The sequence below is a fragment of the Indicator indicator genome, chromosome 7 (assembly GCF_027791375.1).
Source record: "Indicator indicator isolate 239-I01 chromosome 7, UM_Iind_1.1, whole genome shotgun sequence".
In the NCBI taxonomy this organism is placed as follows: Eukaryota; Metazoa; Chordata; class Aves; order Piciformes; family Indicatoridae; genus Indicator; species Indicator indicator.
In genome coordinates, this window is record NC_072016.1 from 19,114,300 (window position 1) to 19,134,343 (window position 20,044).

Below are 20,044 nucleotides of genomic sequence, written 5' to 3' on the forward strand. Positions count from 1 at the left end.
GAGGATGGTGTGTCAGAACTGAAGACTTCCAAAATATCTGCTGAATTCTTGTGGAAGGTCCTCCCCAAACTTTCCTAAGGCAACAGTGATTTAATGAGCCATTAAAGTAATATAAATGGGGTTTTCTAGGGTTAAATAGTCAATAAATAACACTGAAGAGACTTATGAGTTAGCAGTTAGTCAAAGAATTATAAGGTATTCACTTACCAACCATACTAAGGAGTTGCAGGCATAAGCTACAGATGAGGTAAAGCTATCTTTCCAGCTTCACTTTTTCCTCCCACATTAAATATATTGCTGAATCTCCGTCAGTTTGTTTCTGTTCTACTACACAAACACACTGGTTGGTATGGAGGTATTTCAGAGTCTACGTCCCAACTTTTACTTTCCAGGCCTCTGGTTTAGTTAGTTTTACATTAACTATTTGATATACACAGGACATTCAGAAAAGTTTTGAAACCTGGTAGTTAGAATTAAAATGATAGTGGAATAAAAGGAACCACTCCCTTGAAAAGAAAAATTGGATACCGCTGATGATTAAAAGGAGTTGCATCAACTAAGGATTATTCTGCAGAGCCTTATGGAAGTGTACTTACTTCACCCCTTCCTGGTTATGAGAATGAAAAGGAGTAAATAAATCAAAACGCGTATTTTCTTTATTTGCAAACATTTCATACTTCATATTCATGCTTGAGGAGATGACTTCGTACTTTGTTTTGGCAGATTAACTTTTTGAGATAAGACTATGCAAGCATCACTCTGCAACTTCAATTTTTTAGAGCTGTAGTCAAGCAAAGTATCAAATATTTATCCATGTCCTCATTTGCATTGTGGAGCTATTATACCTTTCTCCAACTGCTGAAGGTAACCAAAAGCTCAAAACCAACAGGGGCTACTTCTACTCAAATTCCCTTTACTCCAATGGTATTTTTCTACTGATGAAAGAGAGAGAACTGCAACAGGAAATTTTATGTCCAATTATCTATCTCTGCATTGCAGTCACTTTCTCAAATTGTAACTTCTATGTCTAGAAACTTAGCAGTTGACTATGGTGCATCCATGTGCAGCTAGATAGACTAACAATTCTGTATCTGTTGGTAAACCTTAATCAAATCTCTGCTTCAAGTAAAATACTACTCCATTGTACTATATTCAGAAAATTGGTACTGTTGAAAGTTTCATGCTACTAAACTGGCAAAACCATTATATGAAAAAAAAAATGGTAGCGCTTTTTTGGAATGGAGGAGTGGAAGAAGAGAGTTTTCTTCCAGTAACCACGGTTAGTGGAAGCAATTAAGTACAAAGTAGTGTGCAACATAACCCCAAGTGTAAAACACAATTTAGCGTGATGTAATCACACGAGATAGTTACAATAACACCTATAATAGCAATTATTTAATAATAAACTGAGAAATGAAATTTATTAAAATGAACAAGACTCAGACTGAACAGCAAAACCTGATGAAATTCCATCAAGCACTGAAGTGCAAAACATGAAAATGAAGACCCTCACCTAAAGCAAGAGCAGATTACCAAGAATACCATGCACTAGAGGGCAGTGCAGACCTTCTGCTGGCTGGCTTGGCTAGAACCACCACAGCCGTAGGCACACTCTCAATATTAAGCATGTAACAGAATCCTCCACATTTTTTAAACAACTCATAACCACCATACTTGAATGTATATGCAAGAGTAGGAGTGCAACTCTCAGTAAAACAACAATTCTCACTATACCAATCATTTCTAATGACTTTTTTTGGTAAAAGAGCCCTATATGCATGCACTATCATCTTACACAGATTCTGTAATTTTTCCTCCAACAAAGTCTCAAAATACTTCAAAGGACATAGTTAGTTAGTGCCCACTATGAGGGGAAAGTTAGGCACAGAGTAGTGATGTAATACATCAAATCCAGGGTCAAAGTTAGACGTGTGCTCCAATGTAACTAAATATTACATAAACTTTGTTAATGAACCAGAATAAACAAGTTACTAATTTTTGTTAGCATGCAAGGAAATAAATCAGCAGTTTCAGGCCAACTGACAAGTAAAGCCAAACAGCAAAGAAAGTTCATACACGGACAGCAAATGTAACTATTTTCATAGATTTATTTGAAAAATACTTACAAAAGCAAGTATGTTTGACACTAAAATAGTCAGAACTTATTTTGTGTTTACATTGGTGTAATTAAGTGTGCGGCATTAACAGTCTTTTCTGCATGAAGCATTGTTAGTTTGCTATAAGGAAGTGGGGAAAACTCTGGTTTACTGATGAACAATGTCTCCCTTCCACTTCCCTCAGCAGTAACTATAGCTGTGATCTCTGCCTGAGATCTCAGCACACCAAAAATTGGGTTTGCTTTACTAATTGCCAGCCTGCCAAGTGCAGATTTACTGGAACCTGGAAGGTGGGTGAGTCTTTTTCCCCTAGAAATGAACAGCAGAGTAGAAGGAAAGGAAAACAAAAGGATTGGGTTTTTTATGTGAAGAATTTACCAAAGCTACAATTAATAAAAAAGTCCTTAAAAATGTCCTTCTGTTAGTGGCTGTCTTCCTTCAAAACATGCGCATACTTGTGAACTTACCCGTAAACCAATGCCCTGAAGCTCACCATTCCTATAGCACTTTTTCACTAGGACAGGCCAGACAGCAGTTCAGTAGTGTCAGAAATGAAATACAGTGCAATTAGTTTCCACATACTGTATAGCTACATTTTAAGACAAAACTGGCACAGATACTGATTGAAAAAGTTTTCTGTCTCCATGTAATCCATGCTCTAGCAACAGCTATGGTCCGTTCACAGAATGGTTTATTAGGACACGCAGAGCAGCCAGGATCTCACCAGCCATTATTTTGCATGGAGCCAGTAGCTGCTGCTGCTCGAGCCAGCATATTTCTGTGTGCCTCTGAAGTAGAAGAAAAAGTCCCATCCACCATATGCATTGGCAGCATTCGCCTTCTGCCAGGCTGAGGGGTGAAACTGTTCTGTCGCCAGTCGTCTTCTGGGGGCATATCAACTCTCCTTGGACCCGGAGCCTTAATGCAAGATGGGGGAACAGGACAACCTTGAGAGGCACCAGGATCCCAAGAAGGCTCATGTGGTATTCTTAAAGTGCTGTAGTCTGTGCTGGCTGGTAGCCTGCAGCCAATGGTAGAAGACTCATGCAGCTGATGTGAAGGCTGCTGGAGGAAGCCTTCCTGTAAACTCTTGCCTGGCTGGCCAGCATGTTTACCCCAGAGCGTCATTCGTTTATCTGGTAACGTGGCTGTTTGCCTGGCAGGGCAGCTTGTGTTCAGCCAATGGCCAAAGACACTTGATGTTGCACTTCCTAAATGTGGATTAACAAGAAGCTTTTGCCCATGTGAGATGGTGCCTTTGGGTGCACAAGGGAGACTCCCATAGCTCAGTGCCACACCTGGGTAGTCTTCACCTTGGAAAGCTTCACCCCTGTCAGGCACAACCAAAAGTTTCTGGATGATGTTCTTCTGATCTCCTGAGGGGAAAAAAAAAAGTTTGCTTAGTTATACTTTTTGTTTTACCCTCTCAGAACTTCCAGCTGTGGCCAAAATGTGACAGAAGTAAAATTGAAAGCACTAGTAAAATCCAGTTACTGGTTGACATGCAATTCTGAATAAAAGCTAGCTGTAGCCTTTTTGCCATTAATTTTCCTCACTGCATTTTCTCCTTACCCTACCACAACTGCTGTCACAGACTTCAGATTTCTTGAATTCTTCTTGTGTTATTAAGGAAGAAGCCAACAAAATATTTCAAGGCTGGTAGATCAAACTGGGTTTGAGGGCTGTCACAGGGGAAATCATTCTAATGCAGGAATTAGTTATTTGTATTGGCTCAATTACATATGTGATTTGCTGGAATGAGTGGCTTGTCATATACAACAACAAGGTGGTGAGTCTTACTGCAGCTTTTACTCTAGAGAACATACCTCACAAAACCAAAGTAATGATGTTTCCATAAAGATTATTCCCTTTTGTTATGTCAACTTAGCACAGAATCACAGAACAACTCAAAAGGGCAGAGCAGAACTAAAAGAACATGATTCATCCTTCCAGATTTCAGGAGGAATTAGACAAGATGGTGAAGCATCCTGATGGAAGACAAGATCTGAGGATTTGTATTTCAGCACTATTTCGGATCATAAAGGAGGATGAAAAGTCCTGTGATTACCTGACAGTTTATGTGCCTTGCCCACCATGCTAGGCATCAGTACATCATGGGATACGTGCTGCACCTGGTTTGGGTTGTGCTGGGGATCAAAGGGAAACACAGGAGGATCATGGGGGAAAGGAAGGGAAGTGGAGCTGGAAGAACGGTGGCTGGTGTCCACTGGCATTTTCCTCATATTTGGTGCTTCCTTTTATAAAATGAGAAAGCAGAAGAAAAGAACATAAAATGATGAGTAAACACAGAGCTGGGTTGAATCAAGCAAAGATGATGCTGATCCAAGGAAAGGGATGACTCACTAGAACAAAAACATGCATCTGTATGTGAAAGTGAAATACAAATCAAAATTGCATTGCTCTCACTGCAGTGGTGGGATACTGAGGAGATAATGTGACTGGAAATACACCAAGGAGAAAAAGCCAAAACAAACACAAATCACTTATGGAAATTTGGTTCACAAACTGAATCCACAGAATGATTGCATGTCAGTCAGCATTTGAACTGCCATGCTGCACAAGCCATGACAAAGGAGGATACTGTTGATCCTTCCTTCCTATTTTTAGCAGGCTTTAGCTTCACTGAAAGCTCCAATTCCAGACTATGAAGAGGTCTACCCATTTCAGCTGAAGTATTTACCAATGCTGTACTATTTCCATCTGTTAGGAGGTATTCACCCTGAAGCAGGGATGGCTGAATGACACAGTACCAAACCTTCACACACATGAGCCCAGTGACTAACTTTAAGAGGACTGAGAGCCATCCATCCTTCTGTTGTGTGGATAAAAGCTTTCAGCAGAGGAGGGGTCTTGGATAACTAGAGGTTTTTAACTGCTTCTGTCAGCACTTCCAGGTATGCATTAAAGCCCTCAGCCAAAGCACAATGAGGAGCAAACACTCAGAAGTTGACATAATCTTAGCTTATGGTAACAGTAAAAAGTATCAGACCAGCCAAGTCTAAATAACTGATTTTGCAACTGAGACCCTTCTACACTTATTATGAACTTGGTTTCAAGTAAAACTTGAGCACAGTTCACAAAAAATTCAATCTGAGCCAAAACTACACATTAAATCTGGCTGTTGCTAAACACTAGCTATAATCTGTTAACTGTTTTCTTCACTAGCAGCTTTAACTTACATGTAAAATGACTTAACAGAGATAACAAACAGAAAAATAAAGTAATAATAATACAAACAAAACCCCCAAACAAACAAAACACACAAAACCCCCATCTCCCTATTTTTAATTACTTCCTGTATGTAACTGTCTGCACATTATGTGCCAAGTCTTGAAATGTCTCCCCTTTATGCTTACTTTTACTTTCTAAAAATGGTACTTGCTGAATACACTCAACAAGAGAGCAGAACCTTTAACTTGGTTAGGGGTGTCTTCTTAAAATTATAGGTGTATTAGAAGCTTTCTGAAAATATTGTAACTGAAAAAAAAAGTTTATACGGCTGTCTTTGTACACTGACAAGTTATATTAGCTCACATGCTTGGCAACTGCAGCACATACTATTCTGCAATGACTCCTAAAGAAGATGGCTTTGTTACTTAGATAAAAGCTCATTTTATTCCACAAAGAACACAAATTCACAAAGACAAGCTTTTATTTTGGCTTGTTGTCTTGTTTGTTAACTACTGAAGGCAGACAGAAAACAGCAACCCTACCATATAGATGATGGCTCTTTGGAAAGCCTTACACCATTGTACTTACGAAACTGTGAGAAGAGACCAAAGTCTCTTCTCTGTTTGAGATGACTGTCCCACTGAGACTGCGAGCAATGCGACGGAAATTTTCTGCACTGTACATTTCCTCCTCTTCTGGTTCTCTGCTATGTTCTCTGGTACACATGACCTGCAGACAGTATCACACATTTCAGAAAAGGTGGGTGACTTTCCCCCTCTGCTGGGTACTGCATCCAGCTCTGGAGCTCCCAACACAAGAATGATATGGAATTGTTAGACCGGTTCCAGAGGAGGGCCATGAAGATCATCAGAGAGCTAGAGCACTTCTCTCATGAAGACAGACTGAGAGAGCTGGGGTTCTGTCTGGAGAAGAAAAGGCTCTGGGGAGACCTTATAGCAGCCTTCCAGTATTTGAAGGGGGCCTACAGGATAGCTGGAGACAGACTTTTTACAAAGGCATGTAGCAAGAGAATGAGGGGCAATGGCTTCAAACTGGAAGAAGCTAGATTTAGATTAGACATTAGGAAGAAATTCTTCAACACAATGGTGATGAGGCACCAGAACAGGTTGCCCACAGAAGTTACAGAGGCTCCAACCCTGGAAGTGTTCAAAGGCATGTTGGATGGGGGCCTTCAGCAACCTCGTCTAGTAGGTAGTGTGCCTGGCCCGTGGCAGAGGGATTGGAACTAGGTGATCTTTAAGGTCCCTTCCAACCCAAATTATTCTATGATTCTCTGTTCTTCAAAGTCAGAATGTTGGTAATTTCTCTACATGTAAACTGCATATAGCACAAATCAGATAATTAATCCTAAACTAGACTACACTTAAGATTCTCCCTAGCATCAGCATCAATGATCCCAGTACACTTTTGATAATATATTCCACTTCTCCCACTGTAAATTCTTTCACTTGCACCCACCAAGCCCTTCCTCCTCTAGCACATCTCAAGTAAGAATGTCACCTTGGAGACAGAAGAGACAGTGGATCCACACAGACTGCGCTCGATCTCTGCTGTGGGGGTTTTCGAGAGACCCATGCCAGCCGTAGCATGCAGCTTCCTCACGTTCAGGTTGGCAGAGACTGAGAAGGACAATGCTGTGGTTAAATTCAATGCTTGATCGTACATGAGGGCACATTACTGACTATCTTAGGTCTGACTCCAGCAACAACAGTCTATACGCAGAGAATGAGAAGTCATGAGTGATTCTTTGAATATTAATACATATGCTAACTCTCAGCACTTCAAAGAGAGACACTATCAGGACACACCTGCTTCACTTGTCCTTTTGCATGCTTCTAGGGAACAATTAATTGAAGTATTAAAGAGTTAAATGACCTAACTGCACACCAGAGCTTGTTTGATATAGAGGTGAGACAGTTTAGGAGGCCTAAGGTGACATAAAATCAGCTACCAGAAACAAGTTACCTAAAGTTACTTGGGATAAACAATCCTCATCAGCATTAAGCTCCCCACACATTCACCTGCTCGTTCCCACCTAATGCTACAGTTTGCCAATCATTTGCTGTCATGATTCAACAACATTATTCTTAACTAGGATTGCTACATTTACTTTACTTCAGTGTGATCCCCACCTACCAGTTATAATCCTAAAATTTCTAATGGAATAGACAGGCAGACCACTGGCCTATTAGAAAAGGTCACAGGGAATCTCTTTATAAAGGAAGAAAGATGATATGCTTGTAGCAAGATGTTTCCTGCATTGAGGTAGCATCTGGAGAATCAGGTCTTTGCTTTAATCTGTATTGTAAGGCTCTAGTGATGAAACTGAGGCATTTTCACCATCATGTTAAGTGCAAAGGTCTGACAAAACCAGTTGATATTGTGCAGAAAGCTTAAACAGTATTTGCAAACAAGTAGATAATCCAAGTGCAAAATGAGGAAGAGCTGTCCTAGACCCACTCAGGTGATTTAAATCTTAAGTTCACATTGGATGCACTGGTTCAAACATTTTGGTTTTGTACAGAATTTGCAGAACTTAAGAAGAAACATCTGAAAGTCACAGCAAAACAGAAGTAAAGATCTCAAACACAAAGTTCATTTTAGAAGAATATCTATGTCTCATCTCCCTTATAGGGCAAGAAAACAGGCAAGAAAAATCAGCATAAGAAACATGGCATTTGATGATAGAGCTCTGAAGCTCCACATTAAAGCAACTCAGCTTTATACTGTTACACTTCCAGAAAGAGCTTCCAAAAATCAGTACTCTAAGCTGGAGCATGTAAGACCTCCTGATTCAAGCTCATGCAAGAAAGTATCTGCAAGGTTGTGAGGTCAGATCTTGCCTAGCCCTGAAAGAAAAGGACAACAAATGGAAAATTGCCAGCTTTTGATGTGTTACCTGGTCTGCCAGTGGGCGGCAAGACAAGACAGTTTCATAGAAAACTCAACTGCTGAATAAAAACCTGTTCAAGAGTGTACTGCAGTCTTCACTCTGGTCACAGCCAGGCTTGATTTGTCAATAACAATGGAGGGTCCACCTCTGTGAAGGCAGGGCAGGGAAAACCTGTCTAGGGTATGTACTGCAATACACATGACGTCTCTCTTTTTATATATACATGATGTTGCTACCAATCAAGTTGCAAGCTGCTTTGTATTTAACCAGAAAATTCACAGCTCTAACGCTATGATATGGATTATGTAGAAATTTGCTTCACTAGTGCTAAGCAGAGAATCAAGGTTGCCTTATCTCAAGGCAGGAGATTAGATCAGCTTAAGTGAAACCAGATTGCTGTCATCAGACCCTGAGTATGTCTAGTAACAGCTGCATGTTCTTAGCCACAGAATCTGTTTTATTTCAGCACCAACTAATGCAGAAAGTCTCTTTCTTAGTGCAGATCATGTAACCCCAATGCTGCTTTTACAAGTAATTTTCCAGAACTTAAAGCAGGTAGTCCTTAATGAAACACATGTTCAACTCTCACAGGTCTGAAAACACTTCTAAAAGTTTATCCTCTCAACCAGGTATAGACTAAATTCTTGAATACAATACAGTCAAACAAAATTCACAAATATGGAGAATGTTAGCTTCAGACGTAGAAACATTTTAATACATTCCAGAGGTTATGTAGGACTTTCCAACAGCAAAATTCAGCAGCCTGACCTAAGCAACTAGCTCCTACTTGAAAATAAGATCAAGTATTTCTACGTTACTCAACAGATGCTGCTCTTCCTTTGCCAAGATCAACAACTACTCTGCAGCCTCCCTATCAGTGCTGTCACACTGCTTCTCTACCTATATAGTTAGAATGTTTTCAGAGTCCACAGCCTGCATCTTTCTGCATCTCTGCACAAATTTATGTTCATTTAACTAAATGGAAAAGAAAACAAACCTTCACCTATATTGGAGTACATAGGCAGGTCAACCAAGATAAACAGCTGCACCATCCTTACCTGATTGGTCAAATGGATACCTAGCACTCTCCTGTCTTCCCAAGAAAGGCCTAGTAGCCTGAGATGCCTGCAGACTAGTCTGATAGAGGGATTCCAGTTCTGAGAGTTCCTGTTCTGTGTCTTGATTCCACTGTGGATGAAGATGTGCTGGGATCCTGCTCAAGTCATCTCCAACTGCTCTCTGATCAGAAAAGGGTGGATTCCTCCCAGGTACAGGAAGCCATTCAGTATTATTAGCCTTCTGAGAACTGTTATACCTAGTAACATTATCCACCCAACAGTCCACAGGCATAGAGGCAACCACGCTACTAGTAGCTCCATCATCCACCTGTTTCATTCCTCCATCATGACAGTGCCTTTCCAGGTAGGGTGCAGGGTCTGCTATATTTTGTCCACCTCTTCTACACAGCTCTTCACTGTAAGAACAAATACTCTTAGAAGCAATATGTTGGGCACTAAAACCCTCCAAAGAAACTACCCCATCCCTAATTTCCACAGTTGAGTGTAATTTTTCGGAAGACTGGTTTTTGTTCTCTTGGTTTTGTTGGATTAGCTGTCTGCAACCAGAGGATGAAGGGTTGATGAAAGATTTTTGTGTTAACTTTGGAGACTTCTCATCCTGACACACTGCAGCAATCCAGCCTTTTTCACGAGTACCTTTTCTCTGGGAAACTGCATGCATTTTCTGAAACTGCTCTGCCAAGGAGCGAACATGTCCCTTTGTACTAAAGGCCTCAGATTTGCAACCTTCTGCTGTGCCATATTCATCCTGTGAAGGTAATAAAATCTCATGGCTGTTTGCTCTGGAGTACTTATTTGTATTCTGCAAAGGATCCAAGGAGCACTGCCGTGTAGGGGAGGAAGTTGCAGGGGCCATTGCATGATAGGCCCCTAAATGATCAATGCTGGACCGTACTGGAGAGCTTGCAAGTTTGGAACAAGGACTGTGCTGGCTGTTCTTTTCAGGAGATGCTGCTTGTGGTAGATGTGGACTGGGAAACAGTGTAGGCAAAGACCCAGAGTTTACTGTGTTAGCTTTGGATTTGCACTGAGGTGTGAAAATAGGTGTTATGTTATGAACCTCTTCTAACTTGCTGCTTCTGCAGCATTCCCTATTGTCTTTTGGCCCTGTGGCTGTCTTGTCAGCAAATTCCACACTATGGTGGGCATCATTCTGAGTTCTTGTAAACCCCTCTGCCAACCCTTGCCTATAGGGAAAAGAGGGAACTTGGTCATGAAAATCAGCAGAAGCAGACTGGAAGCTTGGAGAGATCCTGTTGGATGGATTGCTTTCAGAAGGGGGCAAGGAGGAAGACTCTGGATATAATGGTGAGAGCAATTCATGGCAGGAAGCAGGTGGGTGGAAAAAAGAACTGGACCCAAATTCCACTTCTTTGTTGGGTTCCAGTGGTACCTCCTGGCTCAGCAGTACTTGGAGCGGGCCAGTCTGTTCACTAAAACACACAGAAGGGTAAATGATTAGCAGCAGTCATTGCTTACGTTTATCCCTAGGGTAATGAACTTGCACTAGGTGACTTATCCCTCAACACAGTTTTCCTTGCTAACTGTATTTGGATTAAGACTTCGCATTAATTCAGTAGGTACATACATGTTAGTCTTTTGCTTCTAACCCTGATTTCCTGCTATACCTGATCTACTGAATCCCCTTCATATTTTTAAGAGCATTTTGCTACAGTTAGTCTTTCCATAAAGTATTCTTGTACAGCATCCTATGTATTTTAACCAGCAGACTGAGCATGTGGGTAGGAGTAAGTGTATGAGTAGTAAAATTAGCATTTATATAAAACAGAACAATTGTTTCCAACATTAACATCTTAGATATTTTTGAAAATACTTTGGACACATTCATGATCTGAACACGATCCAACAATATTTCCATAGGTGTCCTCTCTCCAGGCAATTTCATGAAGAATGACTTGACAAATGGAAAAAACAAGTTGAAATTTCTCTTATATCATCTTTGCATTCTGATCCTTGAGATATTAATTCAACATATTAAGTGATGCTCAGGCTAAATGTATAACCATTATAACTTGTATTCCAAGTATACTTCTAAAAAAATAATTTTAATTTTTTTATGTACCAGTGCAAGATAATTACATCCTTGGGTCATATATGTCCTTGGCATTTTTCTGTATGTAGTTAGCATTTTAATATGCAGATAGAAAAAACAGTATCAAAGTCTATGTGCCTGTGAGAAAATGACAGGCTACAAACAGCTCCAACAGAGAACTTAAGGAAACTATCACTGCTTTGTGTCCTCCTTGTGATGCACAGATTTCAAGTTCTCATGAAGGCAATATGTGCAGCAGAATGACCTTGTCTGAGTAATCATTAACTCTGCACTGTGTATGCTGTTACTTATATCCAAGTGAGAGTACAGAACTCTGGCTATGAAAAGATGCTTTTCATTGGCTGCTATATTAACATTTAGTTGGATGTAACTTCTTGCGAATCGAATGTTCTTTTCACAGAGTAGCAGTAAGCAAGTTCAGCAGCAAACAAATTAGTTTAGAAAGTTCCTTTCTTTCACTTTCACAGAATCTTTCAAAATGTGTAATTGGAGGTCTGCATTTTTCCTATGAAAGACCATATAATAAACCTCTGATTTACAAAAAGATCAGCCCTCATTACATAAATTCAGCTACTGTAGAAAAAGAAAAGAACATTATGAACTACAGCCTGCCAGGTGTGCAAATTTATGCATTTTTAGTATATAACCGTATGTGACACTGGAAAAAAAGAAAAAGGATTCCCACCTGAGATTTCATCTAAGCTTCTGATAATGCAACATGTAAGAAAGGGGCGAGGGAAGAAGTCACGGTTCAAGAAACAGCCTAGAAATTGGATAGGAATGGTCTAGTGCTAGGAGGGAATGGCATGGGAAGAAAGGATTAAGCTGCATGCTAGAGAGGGTAGGAAGAAAAGATCAGTTACAGCAGAGAGTTAATTATGCTATAGTTGCAGTCAGTATGGAAGAAAGAACCATGAAGGGACACTGAAGAGGCTGCTAAGCCAAGCTACAGGATGCTGGGAAGAACAGAAGGAAAATGAAGAATGATACACCATCAGGGAGAGCAGTCAAACTGACAGGATCAGGATCCAGATCCAAGAGTTGTCCCACTGCACCACTAGAGAAGTGGACTAGAATGGAAAGATCAGTGTACTTGACACTTTTCAAATTATAGAGCACTAAAATGCACTAGATGCTATTCCCAATGCAAAAGCAATTATACCAAGATTCTTACTGTAGTACACTTTTGTACCGAGTCCTGAAGCTGCTCCTGATTATAAACAGTTATATTATTTCATCCTAACTCCCTCCCCCTCATTTTTAGCCAGGTTAATGTCTGTTTTATTCACTCCCTTAGTACATAACAAAAAAAAAAAAAAAAAGATAAAAATTGCTGCTGCCAGGCACTCCCTGCTACAAGTCTCTGTCACAGATCACGTTTTGAACATGTGCACAGTGAACTCTTCTATAAAGAGTAGGGGGAATGGAGTGTGGCAGAAAAAAAGGGGATAGTTGAGCCTATTATAATAGGGTTTAACCTAAACAAGAAATAAATAGGGAGTAACACTGCAGGATTTGGATTATCTATGTCTTTCCAGACTGCACTGCTCAGAGATACAGCCTCAGATCTGGGTCTAGGTGATATACTCGGACTACCTTGTAGACTGGGCCATGGAGCCACCCTGTGGTGGGTGGCAGGTTGGCGGCGGCAGCGGCTGCGATGGCTGTTGGTGCTGCATGCGATCCTGGAGGCTCCGGGCTTTTCGGATACTGATTTGCAGCTTCTTATCGACTAGGGCTCTGCTGTGAGTGCTAGCGCTGGCATCATGCATGGCAAGTCTTAGTTTAGCTAAAATGCAAAAGAAAACATCGCAGAAAACAAACAGAAAAAAGGAATAAAATTGAAAAAGAAAAAAATAAAAAAGATGCAGCAAGAACATAAAACATGGACCATGCAAATACTGCCACAAAAGAGTTCACAAGGATGCTATTGTTTCCATTAATGCACATTCAGCTTAGCCAGGTGTTCAAAGACATTAATTGAAACCAAACCAAAATAAAGTAAACGAAAAAAAAATATCAACGTTTTAGCCCAACTTCTCATCCCCTTCACACAGGCTCTTTCCAACCCTACCACATTGATGGTACATTCTGTCATCTACTCTTCTGTATCCTTCCATACCTGGGACTTCCTTTATGTGCAGGAATACCCAGCTGGGATTTCAGGTTCAGCACAGACCTTGCTGGAATGGAAGCTCCTAGAGCTATCACAACAGCTGTAAGCTATACCTCTTATTTGGCCATCCATAAAGCCAATTTCGAAATGCAAACACACATGAGCTACCCCCTCTGTCTGCAGCCATTCTATACAGACAGAGGGGGAGCATGGGGTGAGACAGCCAGCCAGTCATAATGGAAAACGACCAAAAAGAAAGTGAAATCACATAGCACACATTCTCAAAGGTCACAATGCATTTAAGCACTTCAATGTCCTAACATGTTTTCTTTTTTTCCTTGGAAGTGAGCTATAGCATAGCTCATTTCTGATGATCCAGAGGACTCAAAAATGGAATACCATTTTCTTCCTGTGCTACACCCTCTACGAGAAACAGGGTATCCTAACACCTTTTGTAATTTAGCCTGAAGATGGAGAAAAATTGTTAATTAAGGACCGAGTGACAGGGTGAGTTACTTACTTGGTGCTTGCTGAAATGCACCATTTAGCACCAAAAAGGGCATATCAGCATCCAATGCTTTATAGCCATAGTACTGGAGAGAAAAAGAATGGATGCAAATATAAAAAAAAAAAAAAAAAAAAAACCAAGTCCAGAGATGAAGATGAATAGGACTAAAACCCACAAAAGGGAATGCTTGTGAAAAGGGAAGATTCTGCCTGTGTGTTCCTGAAGACCAGATGGACTTCTCTATTACTACCTGACCACATAATGTGATTCAATGTCTCAGACGTTTTTCTACCACGTTAGTAAACTGTCAGAAGCGCAATAGCTCAGGCAGTTAGAGTTACTTACATATAGCTTCGTTACAGAGCGCCAAAGCTGCAGCACAATCTCCCTTCTGCTCCTGATTCAGCGACTCTTCAAAGACTGAGTCTGCCTCCTGCATCGACTTCTCAAAGCCATCACTCCTACCTGCAATGGGCAGCAGCCTTCATTTTGGTTACATTCACTGCAGAACCCTCACTTACCCTCAATCCCATTTGAAAATGCCAAATTCTTCTGAGGCTGCACTTATCCTAGACTGCAACACCTTACCTTCCCTAAGCAGGACAACTTGAGCACCCTGGTATGCTTGACATTCACACAGGAAAACAATGTGAATCAGATTTTTCCCCCCCCTCAGATTTTGTTTACTTGAGAATTGTACTGGCTTATCGTATTATTTTCAAGTCTAAATTAAGTCCAAAAGATGTTATATCCCAGATGACTTCTGTCAATCAGGAATTAATCTAAATTTAGAATTAAATCTAACCCAAAGCATCTCAGTAAAAAATTTAGCAGATCAGAACTTCCCCTGCACATTGAGTCCCCTGTCAAAATTAATTTGTCGCTTCTTCAGATATCCAATTGCTTTCATACAAAATGAAACAAATTGAGATAACCTGGTGAACAAAGACCTGAGTGTGAGTGTAAATGCCTGCACGAAATACTTCTACAAACATGTTGGGTGCATACACTCAATTGTGGAAAGAGACATATGGAATACGAAAAACCAACTTACTAGCAGCTCTGGGAGCAAAAGCACAGGTGTAAGAAGCCAAGAAGAAAGGGACAACTGTCCAGAATTATTTTTGCAACAATTTAGAAAACAGTGTTGGAAAAAAGAAAGATAAATTAACCTTGGACACAAAAGAAAAAGCTTAAAAACTGTCCTGGCATTAGAACACCCAGATCTGAGAGGAGGAAATGCCCAAACAATCTGGTGTCATCTACTAGACATTATGCAAGTTATACACTAAAATCTACACATGCAAAAGAGGCAAGGGAAAACAGAAGATAAAATTTTTTTGTTGTTGTTGTTTGGGTGTGGGCTTTTCTTTAGTGGAATATCTCTGTCATTGTGACATTCATTCTCTAGCAGCCAACAATAAATTATGTTTTCTCAACTTGCATTACATGCCATGGCCCGGCATGGTCCCCAGTACCCTCGTGCACAAATGCAAACACAAATTCTCATATCCCATAAAGCCCAAAGAGCTCACATCAAAAGCAAGTACTGCAGAGAGAAGTGAGAGTTGTTAGAGCAGTGAGTTAATCAAGCAGCACATTCAGTTTCAAAATAAAGGGTACTGAGGCTTGTAATCAAGGCCAGTATACTGAAGTTAGCTTTCTATGCATGAATTTAGCAGCTTACTTAAGAGGAAAATGAGTCACAAATGTTCTGGAGTTCTGCATACAAGCAAGCCTTCCAGGGAGTCAGGCAGTCATGTTAATGTTATGCAATTACATCTCTTACTGGGGTGAGGAAAGACTTAAATAAACAAAAACTTCCCCAGATCTCAAGTCAATGCCTGTAAACTCCTCCAACATTCTACTGCAGTCTGTTTTGATTAAGCATTACTCTAGTTTACTTTACTTCTAATGACAAAGAGCTAAGCAATTTTTTCTTCTACCAATACAACAAGAGATCGAAGATGGGTAATGTCTTGGGGAACATGCTGGGTTTTTTGGGGCAGGAGAAGCAGAGAGGACAGCATCCCTGTGTGCCACAGCAAAGGTGTTCTTTTCAATTTTCACATTGCTAGCATTTATGTTACAGAAGTAAACACTCATACTAATTAAAAAGGTATCTGCCTACTCTCATACATTCAGAATTTTTCACCTGGTTACTGGCAGGTCACAGTAGGGCTGTAACAGATAACTAAGTGCTTCACTGATACTCAGCAAAAATTCTAAAACCATTCCCACAGTCACACATTCTCGTAGAGATCACAGTGTGCAGCTGCCATTGGCACAGTAAGTCTGGCTGCTGAACAGTTGGCACAGCTGCAGGCTGCACAGCATGGGCTGTATTGTTCCCAGAGCTGGCACTACTGTGAAGTGCTCCTCTCCCTCCTCTCTATCCTGCAGCAGGAAACCAGCACCTCAGCTTGCCTACAAAAGGTTTGAACAAGCAGCATGAGGATGCCAAGAGGCTACAGTGGGTTTGCCCCAGTCATGCATGCTTTTTTAGTAGCAGAGCCTAAGTGTTCACTACACATTCCTTGGCTGTGCTGACTGACCAACAACCCCACATTTTAATGCCCTACCAAGCTTCAGGGTTCACTCTCAACTGGGTCAGTGCCCTCTATCCCACATTGTCTCTGACTCTCCTTACTAGCTGATGGGGATTTAGGGCTAAGCCAAAGCCACTACATGTGAATTCTGCCACCAAGCTCCCTCTGCCACAGTTCCATCCTTACAATTAAAGCCCTTCTGCTGCCATGCCATGCCCTGCCAGAAACATGCTGATTCGTGGAAAACACAATCAAACTTAATATTTGGCTTTTGAATTAATTTTTTTCCAATTCTTTTCTCCTTAAAAAAAAGCTCAGACCTTCAATTAGATCCAGTTTAAGCCTGCCACAGTATTCATCCCCATGCCTGTGCTGTGGCAGGGGTGGGCAGAGAGTAGTAAATACAAGGGCAGGAATAAGCAGAATTGCTCATGGCAGTGATGCTACCAGGAAGAAACAAAACTATGGCCTAAACAAACAAACTATACTGCTCGTAGATCTGAGGCATCCAAAAGGTACAAACAGCATTGCTCATTCCAAAATCTTCGTTGAGGCCTTACAGCTAAATCTAGGTATCAATACTAGTAACAGTGTATATTACCATACAAAATGGAAAGGTACAAATATACTAAAAACATCTCTGCATTAATTCTAATTTCATTTTAAAAGAGATTTTGGTCAAAGCACCAAACAGTTTCTTTTCATCCTACAGGTTTGTAATTGATGGTCTTTCACTAACTCAAGGTACAAAATTGTATTGGAGGGGGAAGAGAGAAAGAGAGAATTACAATAGGAAATTAAGCTCAAAGGCTCAAAACACTTCAGCACTACAATCTTGCAAAACATACTGCATTCAAAATGTTACCCTGATTCTGCAGTTCATCTAGATCCATGAACCTGCTGGGACGGGGATTAAAGCCCATTGCTGCCTCCATTTCCTTTTCTCTTTTTCTGCGTAGTTCTTGTTCACGTGCTCTCCTTGCCACCTCCTCTTGCAATTCATCCAGTTCACTCTTGAAAGGGACAAACATCTCCCCATCTTCCCAAAAGAAAAAAAAAGAAACTTTTTCATAGCAAAATCTTTTAAAGTGTCCCTTAAAAGACAAAGAAATATTAATGAAGAATACAATTAACATTAGAAAAATAACAGACCGACCAAGCAAAAATCACAGAATTTCAGATCACAAATTTGTTTTGTTGATTTTTACATTTAAACTCCTGCCCAAGACATGTAGTTTCCAACTGACTTCTGTGTCAGCAACTTCTTTGTCAAAAATGCTGCAGCAATGCTTCAAAAGCTCCTCTGCAGCGGAGCCCATCCCTACATTCACTGACCCAAGAAAAAACAAACAGAACCAAGATCACCCTAAACTGATGCTGAAATTTTGAGGCCAGATCATAAGCTTCTGTGAGTGAAATGGATTACAGCTGAGATGCTTTTCATTGCATAAGCAGATGAAAATTAGAGGAAAATAAATAATATCAATATCCCAGTCAACACAGCAGAAACCAATCAGTCATCATTCTCACTTCAGCTAAGATCTGTATTCATAAAGTGTCTCCCCTCCTTCCTTTATTCCAGAGAATGTCTAGGAAAAGGAAAGTATTAGCTCAGAATGACAGATAATCAGAATACATATCTGCAGAAAAGCTCAGCCTTGCCCAAATAGCTTGTAAATCTCCACTCCCATTTCTGACAATTTTCATTTTTGTATAGGAATACAAGTTTATTTTCAGGACTCATGAATCTCACCTAGTAATTATGATTTAAAAGGTATTTTCCACTGAACGCAGAATATTGGGTTATGGGAGAGAACTGGAAAAATTGCTTTAATCATTAAGTCAAAAAAATATGCCAAAGCAACATGGTCAAAGGAATACTCCAATAAACTCTTTTTGCAACCCCCTTTGGTAAATCTTATATCTTGTAGAAGTGTTTTGTGTTTCTCAATGTTTCTTTTCTCTTCACTTAGAAATTCACTGAGAAAATAAACATCCAGAGAGTAAAGAGCACCTCCAATATAATTTACCCTGCAAACCCATTGCTACTGAGAAAGTATCTTACCATTCCCAGTGGTGCGAGGGCTGTTTGCCCAGCTTCCAACTGATGAAGCAGACTCCACTTCCAAGATGCTGCTACTGTGAGACTTTGGGATATTACGCCAGGCAGGAACCAATCCACCTGCTCGCTTCATATGAATGTCCCTCCAAGAAGAGAGTAATTACAGTTTTACCCTTTTATTCATGTCTCCAGAAGAAATTATATCTACCTCTTTTTTAATCATCACAAATATTTACTTGCATTTAAATTTCATTTTTAAAAAGCCTACCATAATAAAAAGCTTGCAAGAAAGAGGGAATGAGAAAGTTAACGAGGGGAAGGACAATAGTTCTTTTCTCCTCTGTGAGAGTATGCAGCGCACATTAAACCTGCGGTCTGACAGCTGTTCTCAGCAGATTCTTAAAGCTGAAAATCTGCTCTTCTGGCTGTTAACAGTCTCAATTTGTGATTATCTGAAGCCTCCTAAGCCAAGGAGAGAAACAGATTGTGCTGCCTATTTATTTTTTGCATATAAATATTTCAAATGTCATGCACAATTTCAGTGAACCTCTCAAACTGAAAATGTCAAAGATTTCTATACAAAACTACTGCTTTTTCATTTTCTACAAGGCATTTTATCAAGCAATGGTTTAACCAAAACAAAAAGGTTTGTGAGCTGGTCAGAGGACAGGCTTTCAGTTTGATATTTGAGTTGAGTTTAATCACAGCCTAAGTGTATAACTACTTAGAGATGCATCATTTTAGCCATCATTTTTCATTCAGCTAAATTCCATTCCTTTTCCTTCTCACTAGCAGTAAGCTATCAATATACTGAACAGAAAAGGAAACAAACTCACTCAAGATGCCTATTTCCCTTCTATTTCTCCCTTGCCCCAACAAATCTGTATTACAAGCTAGTATCATTCTACAGCATTATAACACCAACTTAAAGAAATTAAGACTTCAAAAAGTCTTCATTCAAAAAATGACGTTTGTTAAAAATGTACCTATGGGTGCTTGAGCTTTCAGACAAGGGCATGTCCAGACTAACTGGGCTGTTGCTGTTGCGTTCACTGCTTTCATAGCCAGATTCCATCCTCTGTATTAGATGAGGATGTTGATCCACCACATGATTCTGCGTGCCCCAACCTAGAACACCATGCTTGTATCTGACATTTGACTGGCTTGATCTTGTTTCCTGAACAACATGCTCCTTTGCCTCATTTTCAATGAGCTCTTTACCTGTCAAGACAAAAGAACATAGCTTGGTAGAAGACCCAAGCTTCAATACCAGTAACCATCTATATTAGCTTCTCAACCACACTTTAAAACAGAAGTGCTACCTTAAATTTAGTGTAAAATTAGCAATCTTAAGCAGAAAAAAGCACAATAGTTTTACAGCATCCATAGTAATATATTAAGTAATAACATATCCAACAAATTTATTTCTGAAT

The 20,044-nt window shown here is 40.1% G+C and overlaps 1 protein-coding gene across 1 annotated transcript in view; it reads right to left on the reverse strand.

Annotated features, from left to right (window-relative positions):
* Positions 1 to 2,170: 2,170 nt before the first annotated feature.
* The window catches only part of USP54 (ubiquitin specific peptidase 54), a 51,477-nt gene continuing 33,603 nt past the window's right edge, over positions 2,171 to 20,044 (reverse strand). Inside the window, exons 13-22 of the mRNA XM_054382774.1 lie at positions 19,598 to 19,832; positions 18,615 to 18,754; positions 17,415 to 17,588; positions 14,346 to 14,465; positions 12,973 to 13,165; positions 9,282 to 10,735; positions 6,831 to 6,949; positions 5,898 to 6,038; positions 4,186 to 4,372; positions 2,171 to 3,493 (exon numbers count right to left, since the gene is read on the reverse strand). Of these exons, the coding sequence (XP_054238749.1) occupies positions 2,838 to 3,493; positions 4,186 to 4,372; positions 5,898 to 6,038; positions 6,831 to 6,949; positions 9,282 to 10,735; positions 12,973 to 13,165; positions 14,346 to 14,465; positions 17,415 to 17,588; positions 18,615 to 18,754; positions 19,598 to 19,832 (3,419 nt within the window). The 3' untranslated portion in view covers positions 2,171 to 2,837. The remainder of the gene's footprint in view (positions 3,494 to 4,185; positions 4,373 to 5,897; positions 6,039 to 6,830; positions 6,950 to 9,281; positions 10,736 to 12,972; positions 13,166 to 14,345; positions 14,466 to 17,414; positions 17,589 to 18,614; positions 18,755 to 19,597; positions 19,833 to 20,044) is intronic.